This window comes from Atractosteus spatula, chromosome 22, assembly GCF_055471065.1.
Source record: "Atractosteus spatula isolate fAtrSpa1 chromosome 22, fAtrSpa1.hap1, whole genome shotgun sequence".
Classification (NCBI taxonomy): domain Eukaryota; kingdom Metazoa; phylum Chordata; class Actinopteri; order Semionotiformes; family Lepisosteidae; genus Atractosteus; species Atractosteus spatula.
The window spans coordinates 2183635-2205239 of record NC_142727.1 but is presented as its reverse complement, the minus strand read 5'-3'; the positions used below and the strand labels follow the sequence as shown (position 1 = coordinate 2205239).

Genomic DNA, 21605 nt, shown 5'->3' with positions numbered 1-21605 from the left:
AAAAAGGTGATGCTTTTGATCTGAAACACAGCACAGGAAATCTTATATAAGAATGGCTTTCAGAGAAGCCCAGCAAAATCATATGAAGTACCCTCCAAACCTACTGGGGCTGCAAAGTCAAAGCTGGTCTGTTTGCTTTACAAGTAAGCAACTTGTATTTGTGATCATGGAATTAATATGAATCATTTGTGGATTCCTTTTATTTTATGGATAAAAAATTGTTACTATATATTGCAGGCAGCATGGTGGTACAGTAGTTAGCATCACTGCCTCACAGCACTGGGGTATAGGGTTCAGTTCCTGGGGTGCTGTCTGTGTGGAGTTTGCATGTTCTCCCCGTGTTTGTGTGGGTTTGCTCCAGGTGCTCTGGTTTCCTCCCACAGTCCAAAGACATGCTGGTGGGTTAATTGGCTTCTGGGAAAACCAGCCCTGTTGTGTGTGCCCTGTGATGAACTGGTGTCCTGTCCAGGGTGTATCTCATCATGCGCCTGTTGCCTGTTGGTTTAGGCTCTGGTGTCATAACTTTATCTGAATTTATAATAAGGTAGTCACTACCTTAGGATGAATGAGAATTCACTCAGCCCAGATATAGACGTATTAATGCATAGTGTTTATAAAACTTCTTAAATTTAATTTACATTCACAGTGTAAATGGGTGTTGTTCAAACTCGTTCTTATAAACATTATGACATACAGCATATTATCATACTGCACTGTACATTCAATACATGATGTGCTATTTCACAGTCGACTGTTTCAAACAGTACCCAATCTTCCTCACAAGATGGCGCATGAGAACCGTACTTGTGAGAGGGGTTTTGCGGAAATGAGGTCATGATGTTTGCCTACGTCAGTCCGGTGAGGTGGCGTGGAGGTCGAGCAGCTGTGTTTTCAGGTCGGCGACACGTCACCGCCGCGTCGGTAATCAGCGCCGCTTACAAACTCTTGAGGAAGACAGCAAGACAGCAGAGAAGGTAGTAACGAGTAGGTAGGTACAGTATTTACGCTCACAAGGTTTAGACATTTTAGGAAAACAAAAACTCGGCGTTTACGACTACAATCGGGAAGAGATTGTTTTCACACACGATCTATTGGTGTAGACTCGTCTAAGTATTGAACACAACTGTACATACTGTATGTACTGTAATTGCGGAGGTTCTCTGAAAAGGCAGATTTTCTCTTGTCCTTGAGAGCAACAGTTCAGCAGGTTTTATGATTCTCCCTTAACTAACTTATTTTTTGTAATCATTTGACTCATTTAGAATGGATTAGACGTATTATTCCCGAGCGAGACAGGATTCTGAAGGGTTTTTCATATGGGTTAATTAAGTATATAAGATGTTGTACCAGTGCAGTGTCTTAGGTGTTAAACAGAGATATTGCTGCTCTGGAATCAGTCCACAAAAGAGCAACCACAAGAAGAACCATTTTTTGTGTTTAACACGAGGACTGATTAAAGTATTAAAATGAAGCTCGGAGACAACAAAGCCAAGCATACTGATTTCTTTTTAACGGGATCTGAACACCAGCTGTAGGAAATGACATGGCCGTGCATTTCAAATTGAGAGCCGGAAGCCCTTCTTTACACAAAGGGCGGTGGGGGTGGGGAACAAGCCACCCAGCCGTATTGTTGAAGCCGATACCCAGGTTTCCTTCGAGAAACGGCTGGATGTGATTCTTGGAGCTGTTGGTGACTAGAAACAAAAATGAATGTGCTAACGTGCTGGAGAAAAGAGCTGGCAAGTTGATGGTAAATCTTCAGTTTTACTCACTGCCGCAGTCGTAGGCACATCCTAACTGGCTGTTGCCTGGAGAGCTTCACTTGAAGTGATCACAACCCAGCAAAAGAAAAACCTTCAGTCCTCAGACTGTTCCACTGTGTAGGAAATGTTGACAAGTACATGTATATTAAATACAAAGTTTTAGTGGTTTATATGCAATGTATATTACTTTTTTTACCCAAATTGGTACAAAAGCTGTATTTTGTCAAGGTAACTAAGGGCCAGTTTCTCTGACCCCTAACCTTTGACCTTTGACCCTTTCAGCTGCCAAAGGTCAAGGGATTTGACACTCAGAAATGCTTGCCATCTTCATTCTTTCTCTGGTGGGCCATACCTGTATCCCACATAGTTCAGCTTAAAGAGGGAACTGCAACGCTATTTTTAGATTTTGGGGTTTGAAAGAATCAGCACTGATGAGTGCATTTCAAACCACAGTGACAGTAAAATGTACACAGTAACATGTAAAACCTCCAATTGACATCACAAAATAGACAACATTTTGTGAGAATAGCGCCATATTCTGCAATTCAGAACAAGGCAACAAAACTTTCAGTGAGGTGAAGTGGTTCTATTACACTGTAAACAAGCAGGCTTGTGAATCCAGCTCTTTTCATCCAGTAGAAATATTGCTCTCCACTTTGAGACGGATTTTGCCAAAAAATACTCCTTACTTGTTCACTCTGCGTGCGCATCACGCTGGAACAGTGCAACGTATCTGCTGCACAACCTGTACTTATTGGCTCGTCCATCATATCACAGTACAGTGACTAGTGAGCAGGAAGGGCCGCCTCTCATCATAATTCATGGGAACTCTCTCTCTCACGCCCGTTGTGAGACAAGGGGTCTGCAATGACACCATGTTGGGGCTTAATTAGGACTTTGTAAGATTTTTCTATGCTATAATCCTATACGAATTTATTTTGTTACCCAGATTCAATAACTGGTCTGAGAAATGGGAACGGCAGTTCCTCTTTAACCCTCGGCCTCCTGCACCGCCTTGGCCTAGGTGAGCCAAGCGGCCCCCCTCGCGTTTCTGACTTTCTCCCCGGTGTTCCTACGCGCCGCAGTGACAGCCGATGTCACGTTGCTCTCTCCCCTCTCCCTGCCCCCAGGACGAGCGGGCTGCCATGTCCGATCGGGACCCGCCCTTGCCCGAGATCCGGAGGCTTCGGAAGAAACTGCGGCAGATCGCCAGCTTGGAGATCCTGCAGCGCGAGCTGACGGGGGAGGAAAGGGAGAAGGTCAGTGTGGCCCTCGGCGCCGTCGCTGTCCCAGGATTCCCCTCCCACCACCTGGTGCTGGACGCTGAGGCGGACTCTGGTCTTCCGTTTGAGTGACCTAATTTTCTGTACGGATTATACAGTAACAGGGTTGTGGGGGAGCTGATAAGATAAGACCACTTTATTGGCCGTATACAGTTTCTTGCATGAGGAATCTGTCTTTTCGCAGACCCCAGCTTGCTCTCCAGGAGACACACAGACAGGGAGAGAAGCCGGGGGTCAGAGCGCTCCTTGGCTCCTCTCTCTGTGGAGTGTGTGTGTAACCGAGGCATTGACTCTCCCAGGTGTCCCAGAAGGCGGAGCTCTGCGCGCGACTGGCCCAGCTGCTGGCACAGCTCCCGCAGGAAGCCCAGGGCATCGTGGGAAGCGACGCCGAGGAGAGAGGGCGGGAGACCATGAAGAGACGAGTGTGAGAATGATGAAAGGGTTAATTCTGAATGACTGGGCTCTGGAGTGACGCTGCGCTGAGATGAAAGGGTTAATTCTGAAAGACAGGACTGGGTGGATGAATCTCTCAGAAGATGGATGGATGAACCATACCAGTCAACATTTCACTGAGGGAGGGCGTCTCTTTACAGGCACAGCAGGTGGAAATACGTTTATTTATTAAGCAGCAGGTCGTTCAGAATTTTAAATTTCCCAGCGGCCACAGACTGATCTAGTGAAAGTAAATCAAGCATTATTTCCACACACAAAAAAAACGTTCTCGGTGCGCAGGTCCTGCACTGGAGGAAACGAATCTCACTTTCTGTTTTTTTCCGTTAAACTGAAGCCGCATGCTTGTTGTACAGCACTGTTTCTGCAGTTCGGTACTTTAGAACGTTCGGATTGAAATGAAAAAATAAACAGTGCGCACACAACGCCCCAAACCACAGCGCTATAAAAGAATGTGCACAAGCAAACTGATATAAAGACTTTGACAGGATTATCCAGCATTTTGGAAAATCGGTAATCAAAGACATGCTTAATATCACACCACGTTGGTAGTAGAACCAGTACCAGTATGCAAAATCAAACCCTGTCAGACCTAGATTTGGCTGTTGTGCCCCCGTTGAGCACTGGCAGGGACCAGCGGGACGCCATTTTTATTTTCATTCCTTATTATTATTCTCTTCAGTCAGAGCAGAGATGTCCAGGGGTCGAAGGCCCCAGTCTCGGGGCTGCCCGAAGAAGTGCCTGTGAAACAGTCAAAGCTAGAAGACACTAAAATTACAGCCCGCCCAGCGGAGACAGAAGGCAGCACAGCGGGTATGATGTTAACATGGGCTGTAGAATACAACGATTACAAACCAAACTGGCCTGTTTGGTCGTTATTAATTAAATGAGCCAAGGATCCAGCCTTTTGTTGAATGAAGCCAAGGTGATGTTTTCAACCACATGGGGGTGGGGGGTAGCTTGTTCCCCCCCCCCCACATCCCTTTGCGTAAAGTAGTTTCTCATGTTCCTGGTTTTAAATGCACTTCCAAAACAGTTCTGGGTAGGAGAGGGCTGAGTAAGGTTCTGTGCAGCTTAAGGTTAGAGTTGGAGTTGGGGATACAACTAGACTTAAGGGTCAGAGTTTAAGAATTTTATTTTGTTTTCCCCAGACACAGGATTTCTTGCCGCCAGAGAATCATGGGAAAAGGTGAAGTTCCGCCTCAGGTCCCTGGAGGGTCACAGTGACATCGTCACCTGTGTTGCTGTTGTCGACAATCATGTTGTTTCCGGAAGGTCAGTGTCACGACAAGGACAACAAGGTCTTAGAACCTTTCATTCATGTGTAGCAGCTGTATCACCCTGCAGTACCCTGAAGCTCAGCAGGTGTGAGCCTGGTCAGTACCTGGATGGGAGACTCTTGGGAAAGCTAAAGTTGCTGCTGGAAGAGGTGTTAGTGGGGCCAGTAGGGGGCGCTCACCCTGCAGTCTGTGTGGGTCCTAATGCCCCAGTATTGTGACGGGGACACTGTACTGTAAACAGGCACCATCCTTCGGATGAGACATAAAACCGAGGTCCTGACTCTCTGTGGTCATTAAAAATCCCAGGGTGTTTCTCAAAAAGAGTAGGGGTGTAACCCCGGTGTCCTGGCCAAATTTCCCATTGGCCCTTACCAGTCATGGCCTCCTAATAACCCCCATCTCTGAACTGGCTTCATCAACCTGCTCTCCTCCCCACTGAGAGCTGGTGTGTGGGGAGAGGACTGGAGCATCATCCAGGTGGGGCTGCACACTGGGGGTGGTGGAGGGGATCCCCATGACCTGTAAAGAGCTTTGAGAGGAGTGTCCAGACAAGCGCAATATAAGTGTAAGCAATTATTATCATTATTTTAAATTTACAGTTACCTCCAGGAAGTTGGCCTGGGTCTTTTTTACACTGCGGTGTCCCGTTGTCCAGTGTGTTTATCTTAACCCCCTCCACTTTCTTCCCCCCCGGTCAGTCGGGACACAACCGTGAAGGTCTGGCACGTTCCCACGGCGACGGAGCAGCGGCACCTGGGTGGTCACACAGGTGGCGTCACCTGCCTGAGCCTGCCACCCCCGGAGCACTGCAGCATTCTGGGTAATTTCTCATCTCATTAAGCCACACAGGGCTGGTCAGCAGTTCCTGCTGCTCGTAAAGAAGCCGATCTGAGTAGCAGACAAGCAAATGACTACACCGAGGGCCTGTAATTCATGTTCATTTGGCCAGGGGCGACTGAAGTGGAGATTTTAGGACTCTGTGTTCGAATCGAATGGTGCCTTTTGCACATATATACTGTGATATACACTTGGTTTGGGATCTTAAAAAATAGGCACATCCGGGCCAGCAGACACACCAAACACACAGCCGTGAGATTGAAACACCCCAGCGCCTTTCATTGTGCAGTGCAGGGAAATCAAAACACTGCAACCAAAAACGACTAACCAAAAAACCCTCAGCTCTTCATTGAGCTCCTGCCTCAACTTCTTCCTGACGTCCCCTACCTAACACACCGCCGACCACCCTCCACAAACACACCCCTCCAAGTCATCACGCTTCTCCACTTCCAAGATGAACAGAGTCCCTCCCGCCGACACTCTTCACAGCCCTTCCAAACTCGCGTTTCCCCGGTCACTCGGTAAAGTCCTTCCCCTCTGGTGAGCGGTGCAGACAGTGGGGGGCATCCGGTCTCCCAGACTGACCCTGGAGGCTTCCACCTCCTGCTCGTTTACAGGGCTTCTACAGGGCTTCTGTAGAAATTTGTGAACGTTGGTGAAGCCACTCCAGATCTCCTGAGTCACCCGAGCAAGTAGAGGCACTGGTGTGCTCTCGTGATTACTTCGTCAATGTGACGGGAGCAGGTCAGATTGTGGGTGATGCGAACGTCGCTTACTCCTCACAGTTACCGCAAGAGTGATGCCCCGCTCTGGGGCAGCTGGCGACGCCTTCCAGCACGCTCCCGAGTATGGGTTAGGTCCAGGATACCCGGAAATAAAACGTCAGCCGACACATCGCCACAGATGTGTGTTGGAAGAGCACCTCTGTAAAATAACGCCCATCTCTACCGCCTATCTTTTTCCTGAAAGGAGCCAGCCTGGGTGTTCATTTGCTTTCCTTCTTCTGCTCACTTCTTTTTCTTGTCTGTTTTTTTTTTCTCCTCCTTCCTCGTGACCCCAGCTCGCTCTCTGGGACTCGGCAGTTCGGAGAGGTTCATTCTCAGCGGGTCCGTTGACAGCTGTGTGAGAGTCTGGGCTCTGAATTCCGGTGAGTGTCCCGGTCTTGGAAGACTACATTTCCCAGGGTGCACTGGAGGGGGTGGGGTGAGCAAATGGCTGAGGTCCAGGCGAGTATATTTGAATCCGGCCTGTTTTTAGAGAAACGGATTGTGTAGATGAGGGCCTTGCATCACAACCCCGCTTAGCCAAAGGTGAAGGAACTGTTAAGCAGATGAGGAAGGCTAGCTTTAACTATCAGTGATGCAACAATCACTTGTTGGTGTTTTACAGCCAAGGAATGTATTTGCTATTGTGAGATTAACATGAATGATTAGTACTGTATAGTACAGATTTTAGTTTTAGGTGATACCATGCATATGTTTGATTCTTTTTGAGCAAAACCATACTTTGTGTCCAAGTGACCATACGTATCTGGGCCCATTCACTGGAAGTCAGTTTCAGATTGTAAAAGTCAGTATTTTTATTTAGTGTCATATCACTTTGAGACCATAACTGCACCTCGTGACCCGTTGAGTGCACCAGAATTATGTATCATCTGATATGTTTTGCTACAACTACAGCTCTTGCATGTTTTTGAGGTGTTATTTGATCCATTTTTATTTATTTTAAGTGCATAGGAAGGTGTCAGCGAGCTCTTTTGACACTTAATTTACGCAGACAAAACCGACAGGCTTGTACAGCGCAGCAGATGAAAAGGAGGTCAGTGGGAGTGGATGTAAAGCAGTTTAGTGTGCAATAGTGGGACACATCAGGCACAGGAGAGAAAAACTCCCGTGAGGAGGAGAGGAGACCTCTGGGGGTCCAGGATGGAGCCGTGTGCAGTGAGGCAGTATGTGAGAGCCCAGCTGGGAGAGGTTGTGAGTGTCCTGCTGGGGTCAGTGTGTGAAAATGGATGAGCAGTGGGAGTGGATGTAGAGTAGTTTAGTGTGGGATAGTGGGACACAGTAGCCATCAGGAGAGGAAAACTCCCATACGGAGTTAAGGAAAACCTGTCTGCGTGTGAGTCCTGCTGGGAGCGGTTGGGGTCAAGTGTGTGACAGTAGTGGTGTGGAGTGGGAGTGGATGAATCTCGGTCCTCGGGGTTGTTATGACTTCAGTGATTTCTTCTGCTGGTAAAATGCTGGCTCAGTCGGGCTTCCCGCTGATCCCGACACAAATCCTCTTTGCCCTGGCATCAGCCGGCACAAATCAGCCCTCACGCAGGGGGCGTCGCAATCGGAGCAGCCTGCGACAAGCAAAGGAGCAGCCCGCGCCTTTCCTGCTGGACTCTCGGCGGGACGCCAGCATAGTCGAGTGAAAAGGCTTCCGACCGTAACCCTAGGCTACCGTCAGGCTGCTAATCCTTTTTGCTCCGAAGGGAAGAATGCGTAGTGTGTGTGTGTGTGTGTGTGTGTGTGTGTGTGTGTGTGTGTGTGTGTGTGTGTGTGTATGTGTCACGTGCAGCCGGGTCTGTGCAAAACAACCTGCCCAGCGAGCAGAGGGGAGAAAAGGTGGGGTATCCGAGTGGGTTCAGCAGTTTTCAGGATGCTGAAAAAATCCAGCAAATTCGCCGAACGAATCCTCCTTCTAAAACGAAACCAACTTTTACCCGAGCCCGAGATCTGGATATTAAGCACGTCTATAAATGGTTCACATTTTAGCTGATGGGGTCTCGGGGGACATCAGAGGGAAAATGTGATTTTCCCCACAGTGAAAATTGCAGCTCTGCTCACTTGCTGAAACCACCTGAGCTTTGCTAATCAGTTCCAATCAGACCCTATTAAACCTTCTTTAGCTCTGGTTTGGGGTGGGGTGGGGGGGGGTAGGCAGAAGGGTGACGATCACAGTGTCACCACGCAAAGGTTTTTTCCAAAACCCATTTCCCCGCTCAACAACGCCCGACGCACAACTCATTGAAACCGGACATTAAACGCCGCCAGGCGCTGTGATTGTCTTTGAGGGGCCATTGGCCAGAATGAGATCAGTTCGTGCCGCCATGTCGTTCGTTAATATCATTCAGAGCCACATAAAGGGTTGAGCTCCGTTACAAAATGTGGAGCGCGGAATATGTGTGAATTTCTTTTAATTGCTCTGTTTGTTTGGTACGGGTCTACGGCTCTGGGCTTGCTGAAATGATGTTTCAGACTGAATATCGTTGAGTGAAGCGATTCTGAACTTCCTCCCTCTCTCCCACAGGCTCCTGCGTCAGGTCTATTTATACCTTTAACTCCGTCACGTCTCTCAGCTTCGTCCCAGAGGGGGAGGGCTACATCGTCACTGGGTCAGGTAATGATGAGGGAATTCGTGCACACGCTTGTGTTAAGGGTCTTGTGGTTGCAAAAGAGCAGGTACAGTCAAGGTGGGGGCATTTGGCCTACCGAGCCTATATGGTAGCTCAGTTGATCCCAGAATCTCATCCAGCTGTTTCTTTGAGAGAAGCTCAGGATATCAGCTCTGTCAACATGGCTGGAGAGCTTGTCCCACCCCCCCCCCACCACTCTTTGTGTAAAGCAGTGCTTCCTGTCCAGATTGGAAGATCTCATTCCCGCTGCTTCTTGAAAGAAACCAGGGCATTGGCTTTGTCAGCATGGCTAGGCAGCTTGTTCCACACTCCCGTCCCCCTTTGTGTTAAGAGGTGCCTCCTGTTCTGAGCTCGGGTCCCTGGGTTACAAACCCTCTTCTGCTGCGTAGTAGTCCTGTTATCAATTATATCCCCACTGCACCATGTCAATTTCCGTTAGTGGCTTCAAAGCCACTGCTTGTTAGGGTTTCAGTCCTCTCGTTTTCGGATGCGAACAGTTCAAAATGTCACCCGGCTTGGCATTTTTCTTATCTTAAGCCTCAGGTCCTGGTGCCTCTCGCGTTGCTGTCTGCTCTTGCATGTGTGCCGCACAGAGATCAAACTGTCAGCCGTAGCTCCTGCTGAGGGTAAGGGGCCAGTGAACCAGGGGAACTGGGGTCTGCTGTGGCCGTTGAACGCCCCCCCCCCCCACAGGTGGCCTCAGATCGCCCCCTAGTGGCCATATCCAGCAGTTACAAACTGCATGTGATACACGGCCGACGTTTGGCGTCTCTCCTCCCAAACCCCCCACCGACTGCTTGCGAAAACAGCTCCGCCAGCTGGGCTCTGAATCTTGGCAGGCCCCCCCCCTGCTCGCCGCCATTCCTCCGAGCGCAGTCTTTTTCTGAAAGTTGGCAGACGGGGCCCATGGCCCGCCCCCCTCCCCCGCCTGCCGAACATACGCTGCCCCGCTAAGCGCGGCGATCGTTTGTTTACTGCTTGTGCCTTTGTGCTTTTCCACATTTCTGGACGAGACACGCTTTGAGCATATGCGGCCGGCTGCCTCCTGTGAGAATCTGCCCCCGCCGTCTCGCCGCAGGGAAACTCCGCTCAGTTGTGTCTGCCGCTGCTGTGCGCGATCTGTAAAAGCACGGGCTGGCCTGCCGTCTGCAGTGTGATCTCCGTGCGATCTTCAGTGGCAGCCCCTCTGGAGCTCAGCAGGTGTGAGCCTGGCCTGTACCTGGAGGGGAGACTCCTGGGAAAGCTGAGGCTGCTGCTGGAAGAGGTGTTAGTGGAGCCAGCAGGGGGTGCTCATCCTGTGGTCTGTGTGGGTCCTGATTCCCCCACTATAGTGACATGAACACTATACTGTAATAAAAATGGCGCCGTCCTTCAGATGAGATGTAAAAACCACGATTCTGACTCTCTGTGGTCATTAAAAATCCACAGTAGGGGTGTTACCCCGGTGTCCTGGCCAAATTTCCCCCTGGCCTTTACCAGTCATGGCCTCCTAATAATCCCCATCTCTGAACTGGCTCCATCACTCTGCTCTCCTCCCCACTGAGAGCTGGTGTGTGGGGAGAGGACTGGAGCATCATCCAGGTGGGGCTGCACAGTGGGATTCCCCATGACCTGTAAAGCACTTTGAGTGGCATGTCCAGAAAAGTGCTATATTAAGTATAAGCAATTCTTATTATTACTGCTGTGCATGATCTATAAAAGTGCAGACTGGTCTCCAGCCGTGATCTCCGGCCCCGACTCAGAACGGCCTTCTTCATCATCGGCCGAAGCCTCCTCTTCCTCCCTCGGCAGCTCTCGCCGGTCAACACCTTGTCTTTGGAGGAGTCCCGCCCTTCACGTGCGACGGGACGGCTGTAGATTGCAGCCCTGCACTGTGGGAGGTGTTGGAGTCAGTGCTGGGATCTGCTAATTAGGTCTTTACCAAACGTTGTGTTAAGGCGGGATAAAGCTGACGTGCTTGAACAGCTGCAGCAGCTAATTTCCTTCCGCAGGGTGTTAAGAGCAGAAGGAGGCACATGTCAAAGAATAGAGCAGACACTCAAAATAGGAAGGCAAGGGCTTTCTGAGCTTGTACTGTATATGAGAGCTGCAATACAGTGCGTCTCTCCTGCGAGGCAGACTCGATGGCGTGTTGCTGTGCTTATTAGCTCAATAAAGACTCAAACCACACTCGACTGTCTGCTGCTCTGCAGATGGGGAATTTCCCACGGCACGCATTATGTCCAATCACCTGTAAAGGAAGTGATGGATCGTCTAGCGCCCTGGCTCGTTGTTGCATTTCTCTGTGCTAGTCTGTATTTAACCCCCTCCTCTCTCTCTCTCAGATGGTGGGAAGGTGGAGGTGTGGAGCTGGCTATCTGGGGAGTGCTGTCACTCAGTCAGAGCTCACGAGGACAGCGTCACAGCTCTAAAGGTAACTCGGGCCCGTACCGTCGTTCTGACCCCAGGTTTGGCCGGTGGAGCAAATTGCATCTTACGCAGAGTGAATTCCACATCTTGTCTCCTATTTCATCACCCCAGCCTTTCAGTGGATCCGTTCATTCACATTTCAGTGTGAAGGTGTAAAGCTCCGGAGCAGCCCACAGGAGAGCTGACACCCATCGGAGGAGCCACACCCCTCAGTGATGTCACTGAGAGCCTATTGGTGCAGAAACCTGGGACAGCCCTGGTTGGCCAATCTTAACACCCTTCCCTGGCAGCACTCAGCCATTTGGGAAATATGGTTCACGGCCAATGTGGCAACGTCAAAGGCCACAGAATTCAGAAAAATAATAACAAACACATTAGTCCTCTGGATAAAAAGTGTCAATAAAGCACATTTTCTTAAATAAGGTAGGCTGGTTCTTGAAAAAATTCCAGTAACACCTGATCTGTCAGCCTTCACATTTGTAAGTCATCTATTTCAAGGAGCTTTTCTCAGTACCCATTACAAAATATAATCCAAAATAAGACAATAAAAGAAATTTGTTAATCTCAGATGTTGTGAGCTAGTGAAACCTAGCCCATCACATTGAGTTTTGTTGTTTTTAATTGAGATTAAGGAAAAGAACTTAAAAAGATATTGATTTGTATCTAACTGACAATTTAAATTAAAGGTGAATTCAAGTTCAACTCTCACAACAACATGATGGAAATAGGACAGCAATTATAGCTGAATGCTGTAACACTTAAAAAGGAGAGATATTAAGGAGTATTTAAGTCCTGATCTGTACAGTATATATATTTTCCCCATAGTCAAGTATCTTTCTTTTAAACCAGGACAAATGATGGAACACGAGCAAGAATGTTTTAAATCAATTAGAGAATACACGTTCAGGTTTAAATTGAATTGGATTAACCTTTGTCCCTGAGGGAATGCGTCTTGCACATCAAGAGCTCCTAAACGTGTAATACCGGCTAACAACAGCACAATACTGTGGTGCAAAACAACATTCAACAACAGTTGTTCAATCAGAACTCAATCCCATCCGTAAGATTAAAACAAAAAAAAAAAAGACAATTAGCTGGTAAAGTATCTAAAACTACAATAAAAATATTAATATCCCTGCCTGCAAGCAATATTTTCATTGTTCATCAATTGAATGCTTTCAGGTATGAAGGAAAATAAATGCTCTCTTAGTCTTTATAGAGGGGATCTCACACTTCCTTCTAGAGGATAGGAGAGTATATTCTAAAGAGAGTGGACGAGATGGGTCGTCTCGGATATTATGTGCAAGGTTAATAATCTTACCACCAGTCCTGATCACCTTGTCCAACTTATTTTTATTTCTGCAAAAGACAAGTCACCCCTTGCATACAAGAGGACAGAATTCTCTGAATAAAGTGGTAAAAAAAAAAAAGCCCACTTTCTACATTAAAATTCCTTAACGGCCTTAAAAAAAAAAAAATACAGCCCTTGTTCGCGCCTTCAAATTCCCATTTGGCATGGGATAGTTTAAGAATCAGCAAAAAATGGCAAGAGGAATAACAGCTGGCACTTGAAACTACATGGAAGTGTATTGAGAGCCAAGACCAGGGGGGTGCTCTTTACACAAAGGGGTGTGGGAGCCTGGAACAAGCTGCCCAGCTATGCTGTTGAAGCCGATACCCCGACGTCCTTAAAGAGTGACCTGTTCTCCTTGGCTAATATTTTTTTAAAATCGCTTCAGGTGTTGTATGGACCACATTTTTGGTGGGATAGGCACTCCAGCCTCCCTGGGGAGACTGCGATTGCGTTCTGTTTAAAACCTCCGGAGCTCACAATGAAACATTTTATATTCCCTGAGAGCCAGTGTTCCCTCCCATACATTTTGTATCTGCAGATATTAATTGCACACTCAAAGCATGATGGAAAAAATTAACTGTGCCTCTTGGTATTTTAACCTACATAGACAGGAGACTGATTGATGCATCTTAATTCCTTTACCTTCAGACACAAGCTGGCCCATCAGGGGCAGAGAAGCAAATGCCTTCAAGCTGTATCACTGAAATACTGGGAGTAGGACCACAATATTTAAGCAAATACAGTTTAAGTCAAAGTAATACTATGTGTGGAATTATAGTTCTTTCGGAACTGCTGGTGGGTCGAGATAAACTTCAGCCTGTGTCTCTGCGAGATATTTATTCCAAAACCGCTGTCAGTTCTGAAGATCAGAACACTTCATTTCTGTTGGGCACATTACTTTACACTGCATTTATCTGTATTCATATTGGTAAGTAGGTCTGCAGGGACAGCATTAACCATATGGTTTTTCCTCAATAGTTTTCTGTATAATAAAAAAAACTCAGCTTTTTTTTGGAACCCCAGATACAGTTTATGCCAAGGTTATAAGTAAGATGTCATGAATAAGTCTCATTAATAAGAAAATTAGAATGTCCAATTGTCAGGTCAAAAGACCCACTTAAGTACAGGTTAAATTGTGCCATTTTAACTACATGGCTAGGCAACTTGTTCCAGACTCCCACAACCCTTTGTGTAAAGACCTGTCTCCTCTTGTAAACGCACCGGTTTCCGAAGCTGTCCACGGGGCTGACTTCTTCAGTAACCGCCGAGAGTTCCGAATACTCTGTTCAGGCTCCGTCTCTTCGTCTTGTCTGGTCAGGACTAAAAGGACTCAGGGCCTTCAGCCTGCGAGTGTGGAGCACTCCCTCAAACCCCAGAAGGGGTCTGCTTGCTCTTCTCTGGACTGTTTCCAGAGCAGCAATATCTTTTACTAGAACTGTCAGGGAGTCTATTGGTAGAGTAGGAGGATCCTTATGCGTAACCATGAATCCCACAGAACGGGGAGTAGCACAGGGACAACCCGAAAGGCAAAACCCAGGGGCTAGGTCAAATAGGGAGGCAATGAGTCCAGTAATGAGCAATCCAAAAGCAGTCAAAAGGCAGGAGCAAAGATTTGGTACCAGGAGATCAGTCAAAAGGTTAAGAAACACACAAGAGAATACTACTAGAGGCTTCTCAATAGTGAGCGTGGTGTGCGAGGGGAGATTAAATACTGAAAGGAAAAGGATGTGGTTGGATAGTTGGTTCGGGAGCGAGAATGTGTGGAATCTGGTGCATGTGGGAATGCGACGGGTTCAATTAGGAATGAGGTTGTGAAACAGTGGTTCTGGGAATGCAACGCCGTTTGCGAGGGAGAGTGTGGGGCGTGACAATAACCTGGTGATTAGAATGTTGCATATGTTCTAAATGAGACCTTGTGCATCATCCAATTAAAAAATAACATCCCTTGATTTAAGTTATACACTTAACTATATATGCTAGCATTTTTACTTCTTCCCCTCATTGTCCAGGAGACTGAAATGCTTTGTATCTTCCATTCTTTACATCTGTCCATCCATTTTCTAAGCAGGGGAAATCATTTAAATACAGGGAGAACAAACTCCACACAGATAGCACCCCAGGAATTGAGACTAGGGCCCCAGCATTACCAGGAAGTAATGCTAACCCTAAGGCTAGAACAGCCTGTTGTAAAATAACAGTTGTGGCCATTTGAATATCAACACAGTATTCAGATGCAGTGCTTTAAAGAAATTTGTCTTGATTGCTTTTAGAAGGGCACTTCCACCCCATTATTCTATTCTCTATTCTTTAAATTAATCCCCTCAAGTGTGACAAGATCTGCATTGACCTCAGGTTTCCTTGTCCGCTCTCACCCTGGACAATCACAGCCTCGGGTTACCCAGACTTCTACTGGGGCTCTACGGCTCCACTGTCTCCCCATAATCCCTGTTCCCACCCGCGGGTCACCAAAGCCACTCTCTCACGGCAGACTCACGGCCCTCACCTGTTCAGCGGCTCGGCAGACGGGGGAGTGTCGGTCTGGGAGGTCACGTCGGGGACACGGGGGGACGGTGCCCCCCTGCGGCGCCTAACTCACTGGAGCCCCATTCACACCGGCCTGGCAGGAGTCCGCTGCCTCAGCCCACGGGGGGAGAGAGTGTACGTTGCAGACGGGCAAGCGAACCTGGGAGTCCTGGATTGGAGAAACGGTGGGAGAGAGATTTTTGAATAGCTCTGCAGTGCTTTCTTTCTCCTCTATTTCCTCATGTGATTTGTTAAATCGCCCGGGTCACTGCTTTGCAGAGTTTGTTATCCTCCCCCTAGGGATGATTCTGTTCTGCGGTGCAAGCAGGACATCTTTAAAGTCTCTCCATTGGTAGACAGAGAGGATGCATCTGCTTTTTATTCTGTTTTAACTGATCCACCTCTGTTAATCCATTCCAAATTTCACTTTGTCTCAGGCTCGGTGTCCAGACTGGCCAACCACAGCTCTGTGTCTGGGGTATCGGACTGTGTCACTCAGACAGAGGGGATTCTGATTGGCTCCGGGTTCGACCTAGAAACTGGGGAGAGCAGTCTGAACTGTGAGTATAATATGTACTGTTTTAGTCTTGTAAAAACAAGATTACTCCAATCCAGCTCTGCTAAAGAGATGTCCAAACTGTACTCTTATTCCTGCTCTTACAGCTGCCCTGAACTTTAATATCCTATCACTTTGCTCATTACATTTATATTAATAGTATAAGTACAGTAAACATGTGGTTTAATGGACTTTGCTTTACCAGACTCTGTCAAAGGAGAATTTTGTCTGCAAAGTCAGAAATATTGTACTTTCCTGGCAGTAATTGGGAAATGCAGAAACAAGGTAAAAACAAAAACTACCTAAGGTTGAAATTCAGGAATGGCAGTGGTGCCCTACAGACAGACGCAGGCTGGTTGCTTACAATAGGTATTGTTTGCGTTTGTGTGCTTTAGACGGTATATTTGACACATGAAATAAAGAGCTTGTGCATTCATGATGGAAACATATACAGTTCTTTCACATGGTAACAATTTTCATTGACTGTAAGTGTTGGGAAAAAAAAAAAATCACAAGATTTAGGAATCATATTCTGGATGTTATATATATATATTATTCCTGTATAATAGCATGTTTTGGGACTCATAAAACAATATTGTGGACATTCAGCAATAACTGACACCGCTTTCCCCCCCCCCCATGAGTCCATTAAACCAAGTGTTTGCTGTATTACAATTTACATTTGTATGGTAAACTGTTGAACTAGCAATAGAGCGAGACCTTCTTTCTCGCTGCTCTTACTAGAGACTCCTTACTTTATTGTTAATAATATTATCATGAGCCACAGTTACCTTGCTGTGTTGTTTCTCTGCCTTCCCCTCTTTCAGTGCGCAGTCTCCCTGACAACAGGTACCTAGCGTCTCTGTCCTGGCCCGAGAGTCCCAGAATCCTCTGCCTGGCCACCTGGCTGACCCCAAGTGGGGGTCACCGCTGGGTCACTGGAGGGCAGAGCCTCACCGTGTGGGAGCAGCTGCCAGCCAATAGCAAGAAGAGGTGAGGGGCCGATGGTCAGAGATCACTTACACAGTAGATCTCAAGTGGGCAGCAGGTCCAGTTGGCTGCAGATTCAAGCACACAGTCTGTTCGCCTGCTCCTACCCAAGTGTTTATAGCAGGTGAAGAGAAACCTTTTGAAAGGGTATTGCTTTGGCTCCGTTGAGAAAAAAAGTGAAAACCAAGCAGCTGCAGTAGGAGACAAGTTCTGTGCCTCGGTGCTTCCCATAACGCTACTTCTGCCGCAAGTCCAACAGGAAAGAGGTTAATAAATTCATTTTTACATAACTGTTAACATAAGCTTGCAGAACAGAGGAGGCCATTTGGTTTGTTAATTCCAACGCATTCATTTTCATGAAATGCAAGGTATGTTAACTAGTTTGGGCTCAGAGAACGTAACTTCATTTTCCCCACATAACAGCATTTCACATTAGTTATTAAATCACAGTAAAAACATTCATTCATTGCCATTCTAGAAAACCCAACTAATTCTGAATTAAGCACAAAATCTGGAACTTTGTGAAAGTACCGTGTGGTTGCTATTGTCACGAAACCCTGGTCTCGTCACAGGCGAGAACGAGAGTTTGCAAGAATCGTGACGTGAAGCAGCCCTTCCTGCTCACTAGTCCCTGTAATAACTGATGTAGTGAGACGAGCGAATTAGTACAGGTTGTGCAGCAGATACTTCACTGCAGAAGTGTCCCTGCTTGATCTGGATGTCGAGTTAACAAGTAGTATTTGTTAGCAAAACCCTCTCAAAGTCAAGAGCAATATTTCTATTGGATTAAAAGAGCTGGATTGTTTACAGTGTAATAGAGCCGCTTCACCTCACTAGAAGTTTTGTTACCTCATTCTGAATTGCAGAATATGGCACTGCGCGGACCTGGAAATTTCCTCTGTGCGATATACACAGTAATGTGTAAAACCTCCAATTTACATGTTACCTTCATTGTGGTGATGTCAGGGAACCTATTGGTAGAATTGGAGGATCCTTATGCGTGATCGTGAATCCCACAGAACGCAGAGTAGCAAAGGGACAATCCAAAAAGACAAAATCCAAAGGCTTGGTCAATTAGGGAGGCAAAGGGTCCAGTAACGAGAGATATCCAAAAGAAAATCCAGAAGGCATGGTCGAAAGGCAGGAGCAAAGATTTAGTAATGGGAAATCAGTCAAAAGGCTTAGAAACACACATGGGAGAATACCACTAGAGGCTTCTCAATAGTGAGCATGGGTTGGTGTGTGAGGGGAGATTAAATACTGAAAGGAAAGGGATGTGGTTGGATAATTGGTTCGGGAGTGAGAATGTGTGGAATCTGGCGCGTGTGGGAATGTGATGGGTTCAATTAGGAGTGAGGTTGTGAAACAGTGGTTCTGGGAATGCAACGCCGTTTGCGAGGGAGAGTGTGGGGCGTGACAGGTTTTTAAATGCACTCATCAGTGCTGATTCTTTCTCTCACCCCAACAAACAAAGATAGCGTCCCAGGTCTCCTTTAACAATGTATGTTGGCCTTTTTTTTATTGCTGTGTCCTATAATTCCCTTGGACTAACGTACGACCGGCCTGGTGCTTGTTTTTACCTGCCCGTATGTAGCGCCGCGTCAGACACGAGCAGCCAGCCGGAGCCTCATCAATCACATTTGCAACAAGCTGTCGATACCCGGCGTTCGGCCTCCCAGCAGGAGAGGAGCAAAGCTGTGCGCGGCAGGGATCTGAGGAAATGAAAGACGACAAGAGTTCGTCTCTCGGCCGGGGCTGGAGTACGCAAACAGTTCTGGGGTGCAGGGAAATCGCTTTAAGCTGAACCCCCCCCCCACCCCTGCGCACCAGAGATCCACTGTTCTCGAACTCTTCCTAGAGCAGTGCTGATTGGTCCCTGTCGCAACCTTCCCTAACGCTATCAATGTCCCGAGCAGTGACATCGCCCAGGAGGAACGTGTGTATAAGAGTGTTTTTGGACGAGTTCTGCGTTAGAAACTGTGGCTTAACCCTCTTGGCTCCGAGGCGACCCCCTGGCTGAAGCCTGTCCCAGCAAGCAATGGGGCACAAGGCAGGACACACCCTGGACAGGACACCAGTCCATCACGGGTCACACACGGACACAAACACACACGCTCACACCAGGACCAATTTTCCCAGAAGCCAGTTAACACACCAGCATGTTTCTGGACTGTGGGAGGAAACTGGAGCACCCAGAGAAAAAAAAAAACATGAACTCAGAGAACATGCAAACTCCACACGTATAGCACCCCAGGAATTGAACATGGGGGCCCACTGCTGTGACCAGCACTGATAACCACCATGCCGCCCAAAACTGGTTTAAGTGTTTTAAGTTTAAATTTAGAATAAAAAACATGGTGATGCCAAATTTTCAAACAGAGTGATCCAGGGCAAATCTTAGGCAAAAATGAAGAAACTGTACCGATGATGAAAATTAGGCTGTAAAATACAGTGCAAGGCATTAGAAATACAGCCAGTGCTACTGGTTCCAATGCTCAGTTGCTGAATTTTTAATGTCTTTCTCTCTTGTAAATGAAGATGTAAATAGGAGCTACTTTGCAACACCTCAGACAAAATCTGCTTGCGTCAGGAACAAAGATTAGGAGGGAATGCAATTAATTAACAGTGTTCGGACTGCCCTACTTCTGTGTGACACCAGTGGTGCTAGGAGCTAACTGTATGTGGTGAGAAATCTTATTCCCAGGGTTGGCAGTTCCTCAGAATGTTTCCTGCCCCCAGAGTCCTCATGGGAAATGGAGTCCTCATGGAAATTGTTGTGCTCGTGGGAAATGTAGTTCTCATAAGAACAGTGACAAAAGAAAGGAGGCCATTGGTTCCGGAACCTGGTTTGTGCACTTGTGAGGGGTTACAGATGAGAGGAGGCTGTCCGGCCCATCTGGCCCATTCAGTAATTAGTAGCTAATTAGTAATTAGTAGCTAATAAACCGCAGAGTCTCATCCAGATGTTCCTTGAAAGAAGCCAGAATATCGGCTTCAACAACGTGGTTGGGTAGCTTGTTCCACACTCCCACAACTCTCTGGGTAGCGACACGCTCCTATTCCTGATTTCAAGCACACTTCCGTGTAGTTCCAGCGTGCCCCCTGTAGTCTTGATGTGGCGTCTTTCCTGTCCCCCTCGCAGCGATGTCCAAACCAGGAGACTGAGCCCATTGGATGGCCCACCTCTGGAGTCAGGGTCTGATGGAGAGATGACCGAGGAGGAGGAGAGTGAAGGTGAGAACGAAGTAGCTAATTGTTCGGAGGATCTCATCCTTTCCTCGAATCAAGCCAGGGTGACAGCGGTCACTGGAGGGGTCAGTGTGTGTCTGCAGCAGGGCTGTCCAGTCCTGGTCCTGGAGGGGTCAGTGTGTGTCTGCAACAGGGCTGTCCAGTCCTGGTCCTGGAGGGGTCAGTGTGTGTCTGCAGCAGGGCTGTCCAGTCCTGGTCCTGGAGGGGTCAGTGTGTGTCTGCAGCAGGGCTGTCCAGTCCTGGTCCTGGAGGGGTCAGTGTGTGCCTGCATCATCAGGGCTGTCCAGTCCTGCTCCTGGAGGGGTCAGTGTGTCTGCAGCAGACCTGTCCAGTCCTGGTCCTGGAGGGGTCAGTGTGTCTGCAGCAGACCTGTCCAGTCCTGGTCCTGGAGGGGTCAGTGTGTGTCTGCAGCAGGGCTGTCCAGTCGTTGTTTTGTTAAATTCACCTTCAGAATGGTTTTGTGCTTTGTCAACGCCCCACCCCTTGTCCAAAAACCCATTTAGAAAAGCAATCAGAATGTGATACAGAGCCTGAGGGATAAGAACAGGAGGCCATCCAGTGCTTCAAGCTCATTGGCTTTTTCAGGAGCTAAATGACCCAGGGGTCTCGCGCCGCCACCTCTTCAAGTTGTTAGAAATGTTATCATTCACATCTGTTCCTTCTGTGTTCCCTGTAGGGAGCTAAAGGGAGACTTTGCTCAGTGGTGCCATTCTGGTTGTCGTGATCCTAATTATTCTGTCATTTTGTCACACAGACGAGTACAGCTCCCGGGACGCAGCAGGGAAAGACGTGGGACCTGGAGCCTCATGGCCCCACTGTGTTCTGCTCTGAAGGACCCTGCGGTCGGGTGGCCAGGCCGCTGCCTGAAACAAATCCAGCCCCCCCCCTCCGGCTCTGTGATGGAGTGATAAATTACGGAACTGAAGTTATTGATTGCTAGTTGCCAATCACTTTGGAAGGCTGATCGGAACGAGGTGGTGGCAAAGCACTTGGAACGGAGGACAGCATGTCAAATTACGGCACGGGTCAAACAATCTGTATCCCATCCCATCGGCTTGGTAGTTAGTAGTTATTTCCAGTAGACCTGAGGGTCTGGTCCATAGGCTAACTGAATGAAAACAGGATATCGGCTTCAGCAACATGGCAGGGCAGCTTGTTCCACGCTCCTACCACCCTTTGGATAAAGTGGCCCTTGCTGTTCTGTTTCAGATGGACATCCGTGTAGTTACTCCTGTGCCCTCTGTTTTGTGCTTTACTGTTTTACTGAGGGGGGGGTTGAAAGTTGAACAGCGATGGAGGGAGAGAGGAAGACGAGGGGGGTGAGGAAGAGGCTGGGCGTGTGTCGGGGCTGTCAGAGTTTGGGGAAGAGGAGAAAAGAAAGTTGAGGGGGGTGGGGGGGGGGGGAGATCACAGATCTGTCTCTTTATACTTTATACTAATTCTTCTCAGTTTGAATAAGAGTGGATCCAATAAAACAAAACCCTGTGGACTCTCGTGATTCTGGCTCCTGG

General features: G+C 47.8%; 1 protein-coding gene across 4 annotated transcripts; it reads left to right on the top strand.

Moving 5' to 3' along the window:
- Positions 1-852: 852 nt before the first annotated feature.
- On the top strand, positions 853-21592 carry LOC148816501 (uncharacterized). Of its 4 annotated transcripts, none has more exons than XM_088939813.1 (14): positions 853-988; positions 2894-3022; positions 3346-3470; positions 4179-4309; positions 4648-4771; positions 5475-5596; positions 6674-6760; positions 8908-8997; positions 11338-11426; positions 15265-15484; positions 15737-15859; positions 16683-16848; positions 19988-20079; positions 20849-21592. In XM_088939813.1, exons 2-14 carry the CDS (start codon positions 2909-2911, stop codon positions 20923-20925), a joined length of 1560 nt encoding a protein of 519 aa, XP_088795939.1. In that variant the 5' UTR covers positions 853-988; positions 2894-2908; the 3' UTR covers positions 20926-21592. The 4 variants fall into 4 exon arrangements, with proteins under 4 accessions (XP_088795939.1, XP_088795941.1, XP_088795942.1 ...); XM_088939815.1 differs by having other exon boundaries at positions 870-974; XM_088939816.1 differs by having other exon boundaries at positions 964-984.
- The last annotated feature ends 13 nt before the right edge of the window (positions 21593-21605 follow it).